This window comes from Equus przewalskii, chromosome 10 (genome assembly GCF_037783145.1).
Source record: "Equus przewalskii isolate Varuska chromosome 10, EquPr2, whole genome shotgun sequence".
In the NCBI taxonomy this organism is placed as follows: Eukaryota; Metazoa; Chordata; class Mammalia; order Perissodactyla; family Equidae; genus Equus; species Equus przewalskii.
In genome coordinates, this window is record NC_091840.1 from 4,941,832 (window position 1) to 4,958,775 (window position 16,944).

The following is a 16,944-nucleotide window of genomic DNA, read 5'->3' on the forward strand; positions in this document are numbered from 1 at the left end:
TTTAATTGTTTGAAGAACTGCCAACTGTTTTCCTATGTGACCTCTGAGCACTTGAAACGTGGCTAGTCCACTGAGGAACTGAATTTTCATTTTACTTAATTATAATCAGCTTAAATTTAAACAGCTCCACGCGGCGAACAATCACCACACAGGGCAACACCGATTCTAGTCCGTCCCGTGCCTTCTACCGATGGAGAAACTGAGGCCCCAGAGTGGTTCTTTCAGAAATGCCACTGGAAATGGGCGGCAGAGCAGGAACTCCAGTGAGGATGGAATGACCTGTGGGACCCCCAGAGCCACACGGAGAGAGGACACTCACTCAGGACTCGTGGGATGACTGGGGCCTTGGGAGTCTCCCCTCTTGGGGTGGGGCAGGGGCTCTGCCGCCCAGGCTGGCCCACAGCCCCTCCACACGACGGCGGTCAGACCCACGCGCACGGCTGCCCCTCCTGAACAGCCCCCAGGACCTGTGTCCAAACCACGGCCCCCAGTGACCCTTGCCCTGGGCTGAGGCCTCACTCTTTCTCACAGCCTGTCACCTAAATTTTTGTTTCACACACAAACTACATCGGATGCTATTAATAGGAAAGGGAAGTTCTTAACAGAAAAATAAGAGGTTTCACATTTACGTCCAAGATGACTGGACGGACACCTTCGTCAGATAAACAGAGCAAGAGGGAGCCCCAGTTTTTAAAAGTGGAAGACTCACACTCAGAGAAGTTAAGTAACTTACTCAAGGTCACAAAGGACCACCTCCAGCCTCCAGGCCCAGGGAAGCATCACTGCCCACCACACTTCACCCCCCTCCATGTAAGGACGGCCCAAGCGGCCACCCAGGCGGGGGTACCCACACCCTGGCTAACGCCTCCTTTCCAGCCGAATCATTTTCTTTATTGTGGTGACGTATGCATTACGTGAAATTCTGACCATTTCAAGCATGTTCAGTGTTCACTTCAGCGTCCTCGGGTACATTCGCAATGGTGCATGACCATCACCAACATCCATCTCCACATCTTCTCCCTCATCCGCGGCAGGAACTCTGCGCCACTGAACATGCCCCCCGGTCCCCACCTGGCAGCCTCCATTCTACCTCCTGACCGTGAATTCGACGACTCCAGGGAGCTCAGACAAGTGGACTCACACAGCATTTGTCCCTTTGTGTCAGCTGCCTTCACGCAGCCTGATGTCCCCAAGATTGATCCATGATGTAGCAGGTGTCAGACCTTCCTTCCTTTTTAAGGCTGAATGACAGTCCATGGTTTATCCATTTACCCGTCAGTGGACACCTGACTTGTCCCGGCTTTCGGCTGCTGTGGATAACGCTGCTCTGAACCCGGTGTACGAGGATCTCTTTGAGTCCTGGCTTTCAGTTGCTTTGGATACCCAGCCTCATGATCCAGAGAAGCCAGTCGTTCTCAGAAAGGCTGCGGTCTGGACAGTAACCGACACGGTCCTCCAGCCAGAGCCGCTCTGCTGTTCCCCTGCAGCCCTCACGGCGGGGATGGCGCCTTGGGTTCTGGTGCTGGCTCCACGTGGCCCTTGGCGGCCCCTCCACCCTGCCATGCCTGCACCGCCCATCTGGGAAAGGGGCCACGCAGTTCCTGACCCGCCCTCCCTGCTCCTCCCCTGAGAGCCCCTTGAACCAGAGGCTTGCTCAGCGGCATCCCCAACTCCTCACTAGAGTGGCACAGAGCAGCTCCTCGAGAAAGACCTAAAGCATCCACCCACGGAGGAATGGATAAACCCAGCGTGGTGAGTCCACACAACAGCATATTAGGCAGCCATAAGAGGCAGCGAAGTCCTGGCACACGCCACAACATGGATGAACCCTGAGACCACGAGGCTCAGTGAGACAAGCCAGACACAGACGGCCACACAGTGTAGATTCCACTTGGAGATGTCCAGAGCAGGCAAATCCACGGAGACAGAAAGTACACTGGTGGTGGCCAGGGGCAGGGGAGCGGGGAGTGGCTGTTTAACACATATGGGGTTTCCTCTGGGGCAATGAAAATGTTCTGGAACTAGACAGAGATGATGGTTGAACAACACTGTGAACAAATGCCACTGAACTGCACACTCTGAAGGGTTGAACTGCGCGGCACGGGGAGTTTTAGCTCAATAAAGCTGTTGCACTAAGAAAGGAAGGAAGACACTGCCCGTGGAGCTGGGCCCACAAGTGCCCACGGCCGGCTTTACAGCTGGGAGGACAGCGGAGGCCCAGCCAGCACCACCCTCAGGCTGACGTTTAGAGGCGCCTGAGCCCGGGTGCTGCCAGGTGGTGCCCAGGGTCAGCAGGCCCCACATCCCAGCAAGGGCGATTCTGGGGGCGGCAGGCCAGCGGAGGGAACCTTGACGATTTCTCTCTGCAGGCCCCCTTTTTGAGCCCTGGCCCATCTGCCACTCCCTGGTGGGAGAGCCCTCCCCACTCGCAGGTGGGTAGCAGCTGGCCCGGCCTGTGATGGGGGCTGCCCTCTCTCTGCCAGTCTTGGGGCCTGCCCCCTCCTTGCCCAAACGTGCCCGCTGGGCCAGCCTTCTCCCAGGAGCTGGGGGCAGGGCAGGGCTCCACCAGCCCCAACCGGGGACCTCTCTCCGCTGTGCACCTGCACTGGGAGCTGTAATTCACAGCCCCGAGGCAGAGCCATCTGTAGACTTCCGCACCAAGTGAGAAATTGTTGCCCTACCTCAGGGCCTGCCAAGGATGACGGGATCAGATCGCTGTCATCAGATCATGGGCCCAGGGGGGTGGGATGCTCATCTGGCTGGGAAGCAGCCCCCAGAGAGAAGCCAGCTATTGGGTGGGAAACTCTGGGGTGCTCACACTCCATCACAGCCCCAGGCAGCCACGGGAGAGGGCTCGCAAGGCCTGACGTAGAAACCAACATCCAGGGGTCACCCTTCTCTGCCCCCCACCTCTGCTTGTCTTGCTGCCTGTTCTGCATCCCAGGAGTGTCCCCACAAGTTCCATCCTCCCTGAGCATCAGCCTCATCTGCCAAATGCAGAGGCAGCTCTGTCGGGGGAACGGCCTCTGGGCCACTGCCTGACTCTGCTTCCAGCTGGAGAGGGGCAGCCAGTGGTACCTGTCACAGCCAGGCCCACACCCCCAGGACAAAGCTCCCGGGGTTAAACTAATGCCACAGCCCTCATCTTACCCCAGTCCTCCCCATGCCCAGCCCTTAAGCCTGGGGACACTGATGTCATCAGCTGCACGTGCCCAGCTCAATCACCACCCACAGAGGCTGAGCAGAAAGCAAGGCCAATCTGTAGACCCATGACGGGCGCCAAGGTCACCAAGCAGATCCAGGAGGACTCACTCGGTGGGCAGATGTTGGGGCTCCCAGGGCACCTGACCACCAGGTCCTCCTCCCGCCCCAGTCTCCAGGCCTGTCTCCTGGAGAAACTGCCTCTCTAGCCAGCGTCCTCCTCCCACTGAGCAAAGCGTTCCTCCTCTCCATGCCCCCAGTCCAGAGGGTCCCAGCAGCCAGTCTGACTTCACGGTGCAACAGGGCACACAGGAGAGGGCACCGGAGCCACCCTCCAGGACCTCAGGGAAGCCTGCACTGCAGGCTGAGGGGACATCTGCAGACCCCACAGAGCGCCTGAGCCCATGGCCAGACAGCTAATGCTCCCTGTACCTGCAAGGGGGCTTCTTAAAGGTGAGTGAGTCCCCGACGCGGGTACTGCCAGGGGACAGAGAGACCAGGGCAGCTCCTTCCTTCTGTCCCACCTCCCCAGGGGCCTGGTGGCCAGAGTGGCTTGCCCTCACAACTCTCTCGCTGAGCCTGTACTCTGCTCTCCAGCAGCCTCCACAATGCTGTGGCTCGCTTGTACCGTGTGTCTCCCCCAGGAAAGATCAGGAAGCCAGGCATCTCATCACCACGCTCACCCCTGTACTGCCACGTCTAGAGCAGAGCCTGGCACACGGCAAGGCCACCACTAAACGTTTGTTGAATGAATGAATGAATGAGGAAGGAACGATGCTGATCCCAACAGCCAACGTTTACGGGGGCTCCCTGTGCACCTATTCTAAATGCTGTACCCGCACTGACTCAGAAACATCACAACCCTAGAAGGCAGATACTGTCATTCTCCCCACTCCAGATGAGGAAACTGAGGCCCACAGTGCTTTTGTCACTTATGGTCCCAGCGCTGGTGAATGGCAGAGCTAGGACGTGAACGAGGTAAGGTGGCCACAGGCCCTTAAGCCACTTGGAGAGGCTGAAGGAGTGTAGACCCTGAAGGTGCAGATCCTGGGCCAGGCCCCTGAGAAGAGGATCCGGGTTCCATGGCCGGAGAAGGGTGAAGGAAAGTTAAAAAAAATCATCAAAGGCAGGAAACAGATCCAAGAGGAAAAGAGCCGAGTTGCGGCCAGCTGGTCTCCATCTCCGCGCTCCACGCTCCGCTGCAGCAGGGGACCAGCCGGAGAACAGGCTGCGCTCCAGCGGGCGGCGGGCGGGGGACGTCATCTCTGCGGGGCTTTGAAACAAGATCTTTGCCCATCTACTCGGCTCCACTTTTCTTGTGTCCCGTTAACCTACCCGAGCCACGACAAGCTCCTCACGAATGTCACGGGGACTCCCCGTGTCCTTCTAAGGATGGGGACACCGCACATCAATGATGGAATTTTGCAAATTTGTGCAGGCGGGGTGGCGGGGATCAAGGACTGAATTCTGAAAGTGCATGAGGCTCACCTAACTCGATAAGTAACTCCAAATCGAATTACACTTCACACTTTGTCCGGGGCAGGAAGCGTCTGGTCAGGAACCCAGACGCCAGAAACCTGAGATGCTGCCCTCTGGCCTGAACCCCTGCTCAGGAGTGAGCACAGGCCTCGGGGAGAAGGGGCTCTGCGAAGGCAGGCAGCTGCGCTCCCCCAGGATCGCCCCGACAAGGAGGAGCCAGCCCTACGGCAGCGAGGAGGGTGCGGGCGGGAGGAGGGGCCGTGGCTCAAGGTCTCCCACGGCCCCACAAGGCCTGGGAGGGAGGGGCCAACAGCACAGGCCCTCCTTGGCCGAAGCCGTCCTTCACGCAGGGGCCCGAGGCGCCCCAAAGTCGGGGCTTCCCCCCGTTACTGCCCACGAAGACTCCTCCAGCTCTCCCCTTGCCAAATCCTTTAAAGCAATCCCTCCTCCACTGTCCAGGAAGGAATCTCAAGCAGCTCTCCTTTCTGCCAGCACGGTTTCGATTGGCCCAGTGGGTAAAGCCAAATTTGGACGACGTCCAGCCCCCCCCCCCCACCCCCGCTTCTGGAAGAGGCCCTCCTCTGTTCCCTCCCTGGCAGCTGCCGGCCCTCCCCTGGCCGGCCTGCCCAGGGCCTCTGGAGACGCCATCCCTGCCCAGGGCAGCTCCCGCCCGCCAGCATCCCACGGCACTTCCTAAAAAGCTGCTCGCGGAGGGATGGGAAGGCCAGGACGGGCCCTCCAGCTTCCTGGGTCGGGTGATTTCTTTTTTATTTCCTTTTCCACCACCCACGCGCCTCGCAGGATCAGAGAAATGTGCCCCCGGAGCCTCCTCCCACCCCAGGGAACCTTCCAGCAGGATGGGCCCCCACCCCAGAGCAAACCCAGAATCCAGCCCGCCCACTGAGTCTGAGGCAGCCGGCCGGCCGGCCAACCACGGAGATTCCGTTAGTTCTTGGCAACGTCTGCAAAGTTAGAAAGAGAAAGAAAAAATCCTCCCCGTGGATGGGTGGAATTTCCTCTTATCAGGGATGTCCCCAAGGGGGTCAGAGCCTCCGCTCCCCCAGCCCCTTCCTATCAGCAGGACTGTCAGCAGATGCACGCCAGAGCTGAGCACGGAGGTGGGGGCACCGATGAAATCATCTGAAAAACATCAAGGAGACAGGGGTCTCTGGGGGGCAGAGGGAGGGGGGCGCAGTCCTGGGCCAGGAGCGAAGGCTGACAAAATGACCCTCGGGGAGGGAGGCCATCTCGCACCCCCGACTTGAGGGTCTTGGGAGGTCGGGGGAGAGGGGTCAGCAGCCCTGGACATTTTGATTTCGTCACCTGTCCATCTGCTGCTCCAGCTCTGCCTGGCAGGAGCTGGAAAGGTGCCGTCATTTTCCCTCCCCACCTCTGGGCCTTGCCACCGGCTCCTTCCCGCTCAGGAGGGCAGGGGGTCTAGAAGCAGTGGGCACAGGGCCTGGGGACCTCCAAAGCCCCGTTCACGGCTCCCTCAGGGTCAACCGCGCCAGCAGCCCCCCTGGACTGTGCCCATCCACCTGCAGGCTGCTCAGAATCCTGCATGTCGGAACCCAAGCTGCTCCCTTCCCTGTGCCACCACCAGCCCCAGCTGTCCCACGGGAGCCACTCAGCTGAGCAGAGGAGCCCAAGAAAGGCCCTGGTGATCTCATGACACACCCTGAGGGGGCTCCAAGTGCAGGACCCACGCCTTCAAACGCGCTCTGAAGCAAAGATGGGGCTGCAGGGGTGGGTGGCCCATCCATGGTGTTTCAGAAACACACACGCAGCCCGCCATCCCAGGCTGTCCCCAGGGAAACGCGTTGTGTTGGACAGCCGCCTGACTCCCCCTCAGGACAGATGCTCCCATCACCCCCGGGACCCTGCCTGGGGGCAACGCTGGCCTCGGGCAGGGCGTACAGACTCCTCCCCGCCGCCACAAGCCCTCCGCCAGAGTGGACCCTGGAGAAGCAGGCCTGCCTGGCCCATCTTCCCGCCTGCACTGCAGCAGGAAGCCTGACTGCCCCTCTGGACTTGACGTTCTGACCAGTCAAGCAGCCAAGCCTCTGAAGACAAAGCGCACAGGGGTCGCCCCTCGTCCAGTCGGAGGGACCAAGGCCCTGGCCACCCGGCCTCTCCTTCCTGGAAGGCTCCCTTCTTGGGGCTGCCATGCCAGCCTCTGCTGATGGTCCTTCCTGCCTCTGGCTGTCGGTCCTCAGCCTCGCTGCTGGCTGCTCTCCCACCTGGTCCCTGGCTGGACCCCGTCCCCGTGACTTTGCCTATCCCCCGGGCATTAAATGTCAACCTCTGTCCAGATTCACACACCAGCGCCAACCTGACAGTGCCCTCGAGTGCATCCTGACTCAGCAGAGACGTCCCAAGGCCCCACCGTGCCAGGCCCTGTGCCCTGTGAAGTCTGGGTGCCTCAGACTGAACACGCCTCGGATCAACCCCGGTCCTCCACCCGTCAGCCCTCTGGAGCAACGGCACATCCACGCCTCCCGTTACACAGGGAGAAACACAGGGGCCAGCCTCCTCCCTCTGCAGCTCCCCAAATCCAATCACCCAGCTCAAAGCCCTGTCGATTCTAACCCAATCTATCTGCAGGCGGGCGCCTTGCCTCCCGTCTCCATGGCTCCCACGTCCAAGCCATCAGCAGCTGCTTCCCCCACAACCCATTCTCCTCAAAGCACCAGGATAGACTGTTTAAAACCCAAATTAATCAGATCCTTCCCCTGCTGGAAACCCTGACTGGTTCCCAGCGCAGCCGGGATAACACAGAATCCTTGGGCTAGGATCCCATTCCACCACAGCTTCGCTGAGTGACCCTGAGCAAGTAACTTAACCTCTCTGTGCCTCAATTTTCCTGTGTGTAAAATGGGATAACAGCAGCACTGGCCTCATACGAGTGCAGTGACGACCAAATGCTTATCAAGCAGAGAGCAGAGCCTGGCAGAGTGAGCACTCCAGGCGTTCGTTCATCACGCGAGCCCGTGCCCACCTCTCCACTTTCGATCCATGCATGGTCGCCCGGCTCCCGTCAGCTTTTCCAACAACACTCCTAGGGCCCTCCCAGCCCAGAACGCTCTCTCCGTGCTGCTCCCGGGGAACTCCCCCTTGTCCTCCCAGGGCCGCCAAGCAGCACAGGTCGCTCTGTTCCTTCCCGCCCGGCCCCACTCACAGCTTGTAATTGCGGGCTTCGTCTTCCTCTGCTGAACGCCCGCCACCGCCATTGGGTGGGAGCTCCACCCCGGGTCCGCCTCGCTCGCGGCTCACAAATCGTACACACCAAGGACCCAGTAAGATGTTGTTGGGTGAATAAATGAATGAATGAATGGTGAGCTCAGGCCCTTTCCACCCACCCCCCTCTCCTCCCAGAGCCTGGCAGGGACCGGCCACCACTCCCCAGTCACCCCAGGGGGCACCTCCCGCCGCGGGCCCTGGGCAAGGCTCCTGAAGAGCTGGCCTGCATCCCTTTCCCACGGGCTCGCAGCGCCGCCGGTGTGTGGTGGCATGTGAATGAGATGTTAACAACTTCCGGTTTCCACCATCCTTCGGGAGCCGCGGAGCACGAGGCCGAAGGATGGATGGACTTCCTGGGCCAGCTCCTGGCCATTCAGGAAACTTTGCTCAGGAAATGGCCGGTGGGGGACGGGACGCCCACTGGGGAGGGGAGGCAGGCGGAGCCTGGCGGCCTGGCTGGCCTGTGGCCCAGCCCCAGTCCCTCCCCCTCCCTCGCCCACCCCCCAGCCTGGGACTCTGTCGGGAGCACAGCAGATGTTAAGACTGGCGATGGCAGTGCTCAGATTAGAACCTCCCTCTCCCCCCCACCGCCAGGCCTGCCTCAGCTCTGTCTACTCTGACGCCTCCACCACACCGCTCCCCAGGCTGCAGCTGACCTGGCCTGTGTGACAGCCAGGAGTGGGTCCCCTACATGGAGGGACCAGGCCACCGGTCACCAGGTGTCCCTGGAAGAAATGCTGCCAAGAGCTAGTATCTGCAAACTGGAGTTTCACAGTCCAAGGATGACTTCTTCCAACGTCAATTAACTTGCCGTCCAGCAGTTAAAGCATAAAACATGACACACCACTGGTCCAAACTTAGGAGTGATGCGGGCAACCAGCAAAGAGAACTTATTAATTGAGACACAATCAGAGGCTCTGTAGACGTCCCCAGGTGTACAAGACCCAGTCTGGGCCCCCAGGAGCTTGGCCATGAAAGACACGAGGGGCCGGGCTGGGCCACCAGAGGCACACGGGCCACCAGAGGTGCACGGACCCCCGAGCTGGCCTGCGCATGAGCACTTTACAGTTTACAAAGCACTCAAATTCACTTTCTTGTATCTGACCCTCGTCTTCGCGTCCTTCCTTAGATCCTGCATTTCCTGCGGTAATTAGCTGCAACTTTTGAAATCAGACCAAACTAACACGCACTCCAGCAAGAACGTGGCCTTACACAAGTTGCGACGAAAGAAAGTTAAACGAGGATCACGCGAGTCCAGGGGGGTCTCCCACACTTGCTGGGCCCCGGCACAGCCTCCCCTACCCACAGGCAGACCCCAACCCTCCCTCGGCACCCTGGGGGTGACCTACTGTGGGATGGAAACCGCCCGATGGATCGTGGCCTTCCGTGCGGACCCTGGAGGGCCCCCGAGGGTGGGAGCCGGTCCCCTCCCAGGCCCCTGCAGCCAGCAGCTCCGGGAAGGAGCCACATTCATATGGTAATTTCTGCCTGCAAACCCACAGAGGCCCCTCCTGCTGCCGGGTGGGAGGGCCTGCGGAGGAGGGAGGGGGCCTGGCCCGGGCCTGACCGCTCGGCCGCTTTCCCGAGCCTGCGCCAAGCCGGCCCTTCCCCGTGCGCTCCAGGCTGCGGCCCTCGGCAGTGGACTCCGGGACGGCCTCCGCTGCTGGGGGGAGCGCACACCCAGATGCGGGCAGGGGCGGGGCCCTCGCGTCTTGAGCCAGCATGGGGGTTTAAATGACAGTGGGCATGTGTTTGTTTTACACTTTACCTTTTGTGTGTGTGATGCACAGGACAGTCAGAAACCCTACAGCACGTTCCTCCCGCAGACCCCGGAGCCCTGCGGCCGCCCTCATCCCCTCCCTGCATCCCAGAGGCAGCTGCTGCACGCCCACCCTCCCCGGAAGGAAACTTCTCCGCGGGGCCCAGGCTGCTGCAGGCAGAGGGGGCACATTCTCTCAGAAAAGAAAAGCTGCTCCCCCCACCCTAGTCCCTCTCTATCTTCCTCCTGGGGGTGGGGCTCCCCAAACCCACCCACTTCCTCCCTCACGCTGCATGCTTCCCCATCTCCCCAAACCTTCCAGTTCCCCTTTCTCACTGGTTTGGGCCCCGTACAGGCAAAGGAAACCCAAAGTCAGTGCCAGGACTCAGCTACAACCCCAAAGGGCCACTGTGTCCAACCCCCATGGGTGAATTCCACGTCACATCGTGTTCTGCTGAGCTCGGCCCTGGACTCACGATGAAACAAAAGGACCCCTGGCAGGCTGCTCAGAGACACAGACACAAGACAAGCTATGGGGGAAAAGTCTGACATGTTCACAGCCACCGAGGGCTGGCACCCCCACCCGGTGCTGGTGAGCCAAATGTCACCACACCACCCGGCAGTTCCCTGAGAGAAATGAAAACACAGGTCCACACCAAACCGTTACCCCAGTGTCCACTGCAACACAATCCACAAGCGCTACAGAGCAGAGACCACCCAACCAACGCCCATCAACTGACGAACAGACAAAATGTGACTTGGCCGTAAAACCGAATACTACACAGCCGTTAAAAGGAACGAAGCATGGACACAGCACAACACAAACAAACCTGGAAAACATGATGCCGAGTGAAAGAAGCCAAACACAAAAGGCCACCTATTGTGTGATTCCACTTATACAAAACATCCAGAATAGGCAAATTTAGAGACACAGAAAGCAGATCAGTGGTTGCCAGGGGCTGGGAGCAGGGAGTCGGGAATGGAGTGACCACTAATGGGTACGGGGTCTCTTCTGGGGAGGGTGAAAATGTTCTGGAATTCGTGGTGATGGTTGCACAACTTTGTGACTATACTAAAAACCACTAAATTGTATCCTTGAAAAGAGTAAATTTTATGGTACATGAATTATACGTCAATAAAGCTATTATTTAAAACAACAAAAAAGCTGGTGAGCTTCCCCGTGAACATGAACAGGGACTGTGTCCTTCCTGTCCACGGCCGGCCACCAGCACTGATCCAGCATCCGGCTTTCACGTGCCCCTCGATTCTGCAGCCCAGTGTTGGGGGAGGGTCCTCAGTCCCTTCTCGACTTGTCCACCCTGCTCCTCACACCATCGATGCCCATAAGGACTCACATTAATCTCAAAAAAGGGCCCTCGATGGCACAGAATGACCAGGAGCAGGCCCCTTTTAAACACAAGGAAGCTGAGAACCTCAACCTGGAAAGAGGTGGAAGTGGCAATAAGAACGCAGTCAGGGGCCGGCCCCATGGCCTAGTGGTTAAGGTCAGCGCACTCCGCTTCAGCAGCCAGGGCTAGCAGGTTGAGATCCCAGGCACGGACCTGCATCACTTCTCAGCCGTGCTGTGGCAGGCGTCCCACATATAAAGCAGAGGAAGATGGGCAGGGATGGTAGCTCAGGGCCAATCTTCCTCAGCAACAACAACAAAAAAGCCAATCAGCAACCAGAAAGGTAGAGTGCAGCTCATCTCAGGTCTCTGGGAAGGAAGGAGGAGGGAAAACCTTTGCTTCCCAAGACACCCACTCAGCACTCTACTCCCAGATCAGGGGACACCAGCGGGCCCGTCCTTGTATCTGACCCAGCCCAGCGCAGCCGCAGCAGGACCCAGGCCTGGCTGGCCAGTCAGGTACCCAGAGTTTGGTCCGAGCCTTCCACAAGGCTGGAGGAAATGATCTCAGGAGCCAGCAGCTGCTGGGGGGCGGCCGCCGGACTTCCTGGGCCACCCTCCAGCAGGACCCACCCCAAACCTGTTAGAGGCCCAGGTCCCCTCCCTCCCCCCATCCCAAACCCTAAGGACGGGTGGGAGGAGCCTCCGTGAAAACAAGCCACGACTGCGGGCGGACTCAGTGAAGCCCCATTGTCAGGTGAAGCCCCATTGTCAACGGTGGCCCAGGCCCCAGAGGGAGAGGCCCCCGGGTGGCTCAAGGTTTAACCATAACTCCAGCAGTGGGGCCTCCAAGCGCCGGGACGTTAATGAGCCCTGTACTCCCCAGCTGTCCTTGGACAGCCCCACGAGACCCGGGAGGAGCGAAACCCCAGTGGGGCGTCCCCCCCACCCCGCCCCGCCCCAGAACACTGGGCCAGCCCATGCAGACCAACCTCCCATCCCCGACTCGCCCGTCTCCCCAATGACCCCACAAACTGGCACAGACAGGAGCGTTACCAGGGCTTAACCTGATGGAGAAACCGAGGCACGCTCAGAGATGCCATGGTGCGTCCCTCCGTGCCCCACGCAGTCTGGCCCGCCGGCTCAGTGCAATCCCTGCAGCTCAGGATTGCTGAGCGGATGCCAAAGAAGCATTAGTGGATGAACTTGTGAGGGAGTGAACGGTGGACGGAGGCAGAGGGGGCTGTGAGTGCCCGGGCAGGGTCCCAGGAGCCACCGGGAGATGGGAGCGGGCCACCCGGTTCCACAGTGAGCCCTGGAGGAGGCCGGGAGGCAGTCAAGACGTCTGGGAAGACAGGAAAGGACAGCTGCTGAAACTGTGCCAGGCGAAGCGGAAGCAGGAAGCAGCAACTGCTGAGAGGCGCAGTGTGTGGGTGGTGCTCATGGAGGCGAGCGAGTTGAGGAGCAGCTGCCACATCTGCCCTGCCCCCCCACCGCCACCTGCACATGCGGTAACCCCTCCTCTGCCCCTGGCCGGCGCTCCAGCCCCACTGCCCCCATGCCCACCTCCACAGAGCCCGTGGTCAAGGCCGCTCTCCTCCTCGTCTCGGGAGGAGTTCCGGAGCCCAGAAGTCACATCTCCTACTCCTGAGCTGGGAGGCCTTTCCTGAGTCCCAGCTTCACGGGGACTGTGATGTGCTGCCTTCCTGGGCACATGTACTTACCACCTCTGGAAGCTTCTAGAAGGCCTGTCTCTTGTGTGTGTGTGTGTGTGTGTGTGTGTGTGCGTATGTGTGTGTGGGTGTGTGTGTGTCCAGCCAAGGGCTGCCTCCTGGTTGGGACTAACAGGCAGGTAACAGGCAGCACCTCCACCTGTCCGGGTTCTGCGCGGACGTGGTCTGTCTTATTTCCATCCGTTCTCTGACGGCCCGTGGAGTGCTGACGTCTCTTCTTTTTTCAGACAGAGACTGTGGATCAGGAGGCAGGGCAGGAGTCGAGGACCACGAGGCCACTGAGAGGTGCGCAGGGACCCAGGCTCTCGGTTACCCCACGTGTGAAACTGCCTGAACATCTGTCGACCTCACTGAATTCAGAAGCCGGCAGCGAGATCTCTCAGACCTCAGGAAACGCGGGCCTAGCACGAGAGCCACCTGGGCGTGCCAGGGACTGGAGGGGGCTGGCACCCAGGGCTCTGACGCATGGGGGTCCTGTGGCCACACTGCCCCGTCTGCCGCTCTCCCCTTCTCGTCTCCTACAGGAACCCTACAAACCGGGCTCCCACACCCCCGACTTTCTGGCTTCCATCTGGAGCCACCGCCACCCTCAGGGACACCAAGCCTCCCCCAGGACGCTGTGTTCCCTCGGAACCAAACGGCCCCACGTCCTGCCTCCAAGCGTTCTCCACCCACTGGGGCGCCAACAGAGGGCTCCCACAGAACGTGAGGAGGGGCGCATGGGAAGGGCCCTGGCTCCACCGTCGCCACGTGGGCTCTGTGGGCAAGTCGCTGGGCCTGTGGGGCAGGGTGGCCAGGGGCAGAAGTGGCTCAATAGGTCAGCTTAAAAGTCATTTCTCGGGCTGGCCTGGTGGCACAGAGATTAAGTGAGCACATTCCACTTCAGTGGCCCAGGGGGTCACTGGTTCGGATCCCGACTGTGGACATGGCACTGCTTGGCAAGCCACACTGTGGCAGGTGTCCCACATATAAAGTAGAGGAAGATGGGTATGGATGTTAGCTCAGGGCCAGTCTTCCTCAGCTAAAAAAAAAAAGACGAAGATTGGCAGCAGATGTTAGCTCAGGGCTAATCTTCCTCAAAAAAAAAAAAAAAAAAACCTTATTTCTTCTCTAATATATTAATTTATTTATAACAAATAAACCTTTTCTTATTCTCTAACAAGAGTTGACTGTTACAGGAGGCACTTTCTCACCAACCTAAACACTTCCGTGCTGACTTCACTGCTCTGCCTCAGTTTCCACGTCTGTCAAATGGGGGCAAACAGTATGCTTTAAAAGGAAGCTCTGGGGAGCCCAGAGAGAGAAGACCGTGGTGGGGGCCGGGTGGCAAGCGGCCAGAGCTCTGAGCATGGGAAACACCCGCTGCACGGGTCCTCACCCCTCGAGGGCAGCAGGGATGACTTACCGGGGATCTCGCTGTTTCCTTACTTTCTAAACAACTAAGTGTGAACCAACAGGAAAACAAAGCCGTGTAAAACTTGTTCTTTTCCCCACGAGGAAAGGTCTGGGAGGATGACATCTTGCCATGAAAACCTTCCAACCCACCATCCGCCTCTCTGCCTCAGTTTCCACCTCTGTCAAGTGGGGAGGGAGGCAGCCCCACCAGCTGGCGACGAAGGCCGCTTAGATGAAATTCCCTGAGATGAAGACCGAGGGCTCAGGCACTGGAGTAGACCCCGCTCAGAAGGACATGCCAATCACGGGCACCCGGCCCGGCAGACTGACTGTGGAGCCACCAGAGTGACGGACAACAGTGCACGTCCACGGAGCGTGCGGTCTGCAAACTGGCCACAGCACCGCCCTCCCTCTGTGCCCTCTCTCCCCACAAAGCCGGCTGCAGGTGAGTGAGGCCAAGAGGCAGGACGCAGCGCCCCACCTGCTCCTGGCGAGGGTGTGACACCCCCTCCACCGGCTCTCTGCGCCCCCACCTGCCCGGTCCGCCCAGCTACAATCAACAGCTACTCAACGGGGCTGCCATCCAACCTGCCATTAGTCTTCAAGGCCACAGCTGACACCCTGGCAACGGGCAGCTTTTCCTCCAGCTCTAGCGGACGAGGAGCAACAGACACACATCCTGTCCTTGCGCCTCTATTACACCCCCAGCACCAGGGCAGGGGCCGGGCCGGGGTCCTCTGGTCCAGATGCCCGCCCTGGGGAGAATGTATTCAAATCATCGAGGAAATGCCCATCTTTGGCACTTTTTCTTAAAAAAAGTCTCCGGGAGAGTGCGCGTAAAGACGGCAGGAGGCAGGGCTATTCTCATAAGCCTGCCTCGAGCCAGTCCTATAGAAACCACAGAGCATTTGGATAGAAGGCGAGAGGCTGCGGTCCCACCACGCTGACTGTGCGTTCACTCAAACATTAACCGAGCAAGCACCTGTGACGTCCAGGCCCGGGTACAGAGATCAATAACACGCAATCCCTACACGGGTCCACAGCCTAGTCAGTGAAAGAGAGAGACAGACGGGACACAAAGGTCCCCACCGGCAAGCTTCCTCCAGGCAGGAGGGTAAACTCACTTTCCTGCTCCAGGCAAGGGAAATCTTATCTGCTCTCCCATGTCAGAGGCCCTGGTGACAGACACTTGGAACAAGGCCTGGGAGATAAGATAAGAGATAAGGATCTGGGAGGCAGGAGGTCCAGGCACATTCCACCGGGACACCAGCAAGGACACTCTTCTGATGACCGCTGGAATGACAGCACCAGTGGGCACTCAGTCAGTGCCTGGCACTCACAGAGCAGGACAGGGGCTGGCAGGGCCTGGGGGGCCACGGGCCCCAGAAGGGGGAGTTGCACACCAGGCTGGAACAATGGAACAGAGCTACAGGCACCTGAAGGCCACGCGGAGGCCAGTGTCGGCCACTCAACCCCAACCTGGAGCTGGGGTTCCACAGGCAGGCTTGGGTGTTCAAGAGCCGAGGGTGACCTCAACCCCAGCTTCAGGAGAACGACAAACTTGGGGGCACTGCTGCCATGATCCAGCTACTGAACCCAAATTAAAGCATTTAAAAATCGCATTTAGGGTGGAACAGCCAGGAAGAGGGGAGAGAGTAGATGGGTCCATCTTCATCTTTCAGGCCCTTTGCACTGAGCTGCAGCCCCCAAAACCAAGGCCCAGGCCCTCCCCCTGGAAACCAGCTGGGGTGAAGCAGCTCCTGTGAGCTGATCATTCACTCTGCTCTGCAGGCGGGAATGGTGGGCCCAGATGAGGGCACACAGCAGCTCAGGCCCCTGCAGAAAGTCGGAGCCAGAACTGGGAACTGCTGGCTTGATCCACCTCTCAGGATCAAGCTGTCTCTTCCTCCGCCCCCCAGAGCCTGGCAAGGCCTCATGGTTCCCAGTGGTGATAAAAGAGAAGAGAAAGAGGGGCGGTGAGAATGAGCCCCACCCACCCACCCACACCCCAGGGAGGGGCCAAGGCCAGCAGCTGGCCCACCCACTGCTCTGCCAGCCCTGGAACAAGGCTCCTAAGGAGCTGCTGGGAGCGGGGCAGGCTGGAGGTCCCAGGCCTGTAATTGGGCCTGTGCCTTCACGGGGTTCCCAGCCTACTCCTCACAGGACAGGCTCGCCCGCCACCCTCGGAAGCGTTCCCGGGCAGGCCTCAGAAGGCTCCAGCGAGCTCCCGAGAACAGGTCCCTACCTGTCCAAGGAACCAGGTTGGCGTTCAATAAACAAATCAAAGCACAGCGCTGGAAGGCAGAAGCCTGGGAACGGAGCCCCGGCCAAGGGCTATGATTTCTGCAGGGAGCATCTTCCCCAAGACCCCCCGCTGTGGGAAGCTGGGCTCCCCCAGGATCATCAGCCCCCATGTATCCAAACCCACGTCTTTCCAAAGCCCAGCTGCCATCAATGGCCAAAACTAAGGTGGAGGGAGGCAAGGAGACGGAGCAACAGGTGTGGAAGGCTGCCCGTCACCGCAGACGCCCCCATCCGGGGCCGTGGGGTGGACAGCAAGCATCTGTCCTCCCTCTCATGCATTAAAATAGTCATTCTTCCGGAACCCGTGGCCAATGAGAAAGGGAAGGAGCCCAGAACCGTGGGGGTGGTATGCTCAAGACTGAAATGTGCAGGGGGGGATGGGACGACGGAAGCTCATAGGTGGTTCCTAAAACAGCCGGGAGATCTCTGACCCTGCAGGAAGCCCAGCACTGCTCCAGGCTGGTGGGTGGCTCTCCTAAGGACAG

General features: G+C 59.5%; 1 protein-coding gene across 15 annotated transcripts in view; it reads right to left on the reverse strand.

Moving 5' to 3' along the window:
* The window catches only part of SEPTIN9 (septin 9), a 162,002-nt gene that overhangs the window by 17,281 nt on the left and 127,777 nt on the right, over positions 1–16,944 (reverse strand). Inside the window, exon 1 of one of the 15 annotated variants that reach the window (XM_070559873.1) lies at positions 16,401–16,736. The exons of 11 other annotated variants lie outside the window; for them this stretch is intronic. In XM_070559873.1, coding sequence (XP_070415974.1) covers positions 16,401–16,569 — 169 coding nt within the window. In that variant the 5' untranslated portion in view covers positions 16,570–16,736. Of the gene's footprint in view, positions 1–7,678; positions 7,727–7,858; positions 8,281–9,269; positions 9,580–16,400; positions 16,737–16,944 lie in introns of those variants that run through there. 3 more of the 15 variants (XM_070559874.1, XM_070559875.1, XM_070559876.1) reach the window with 3 other exon arrangements.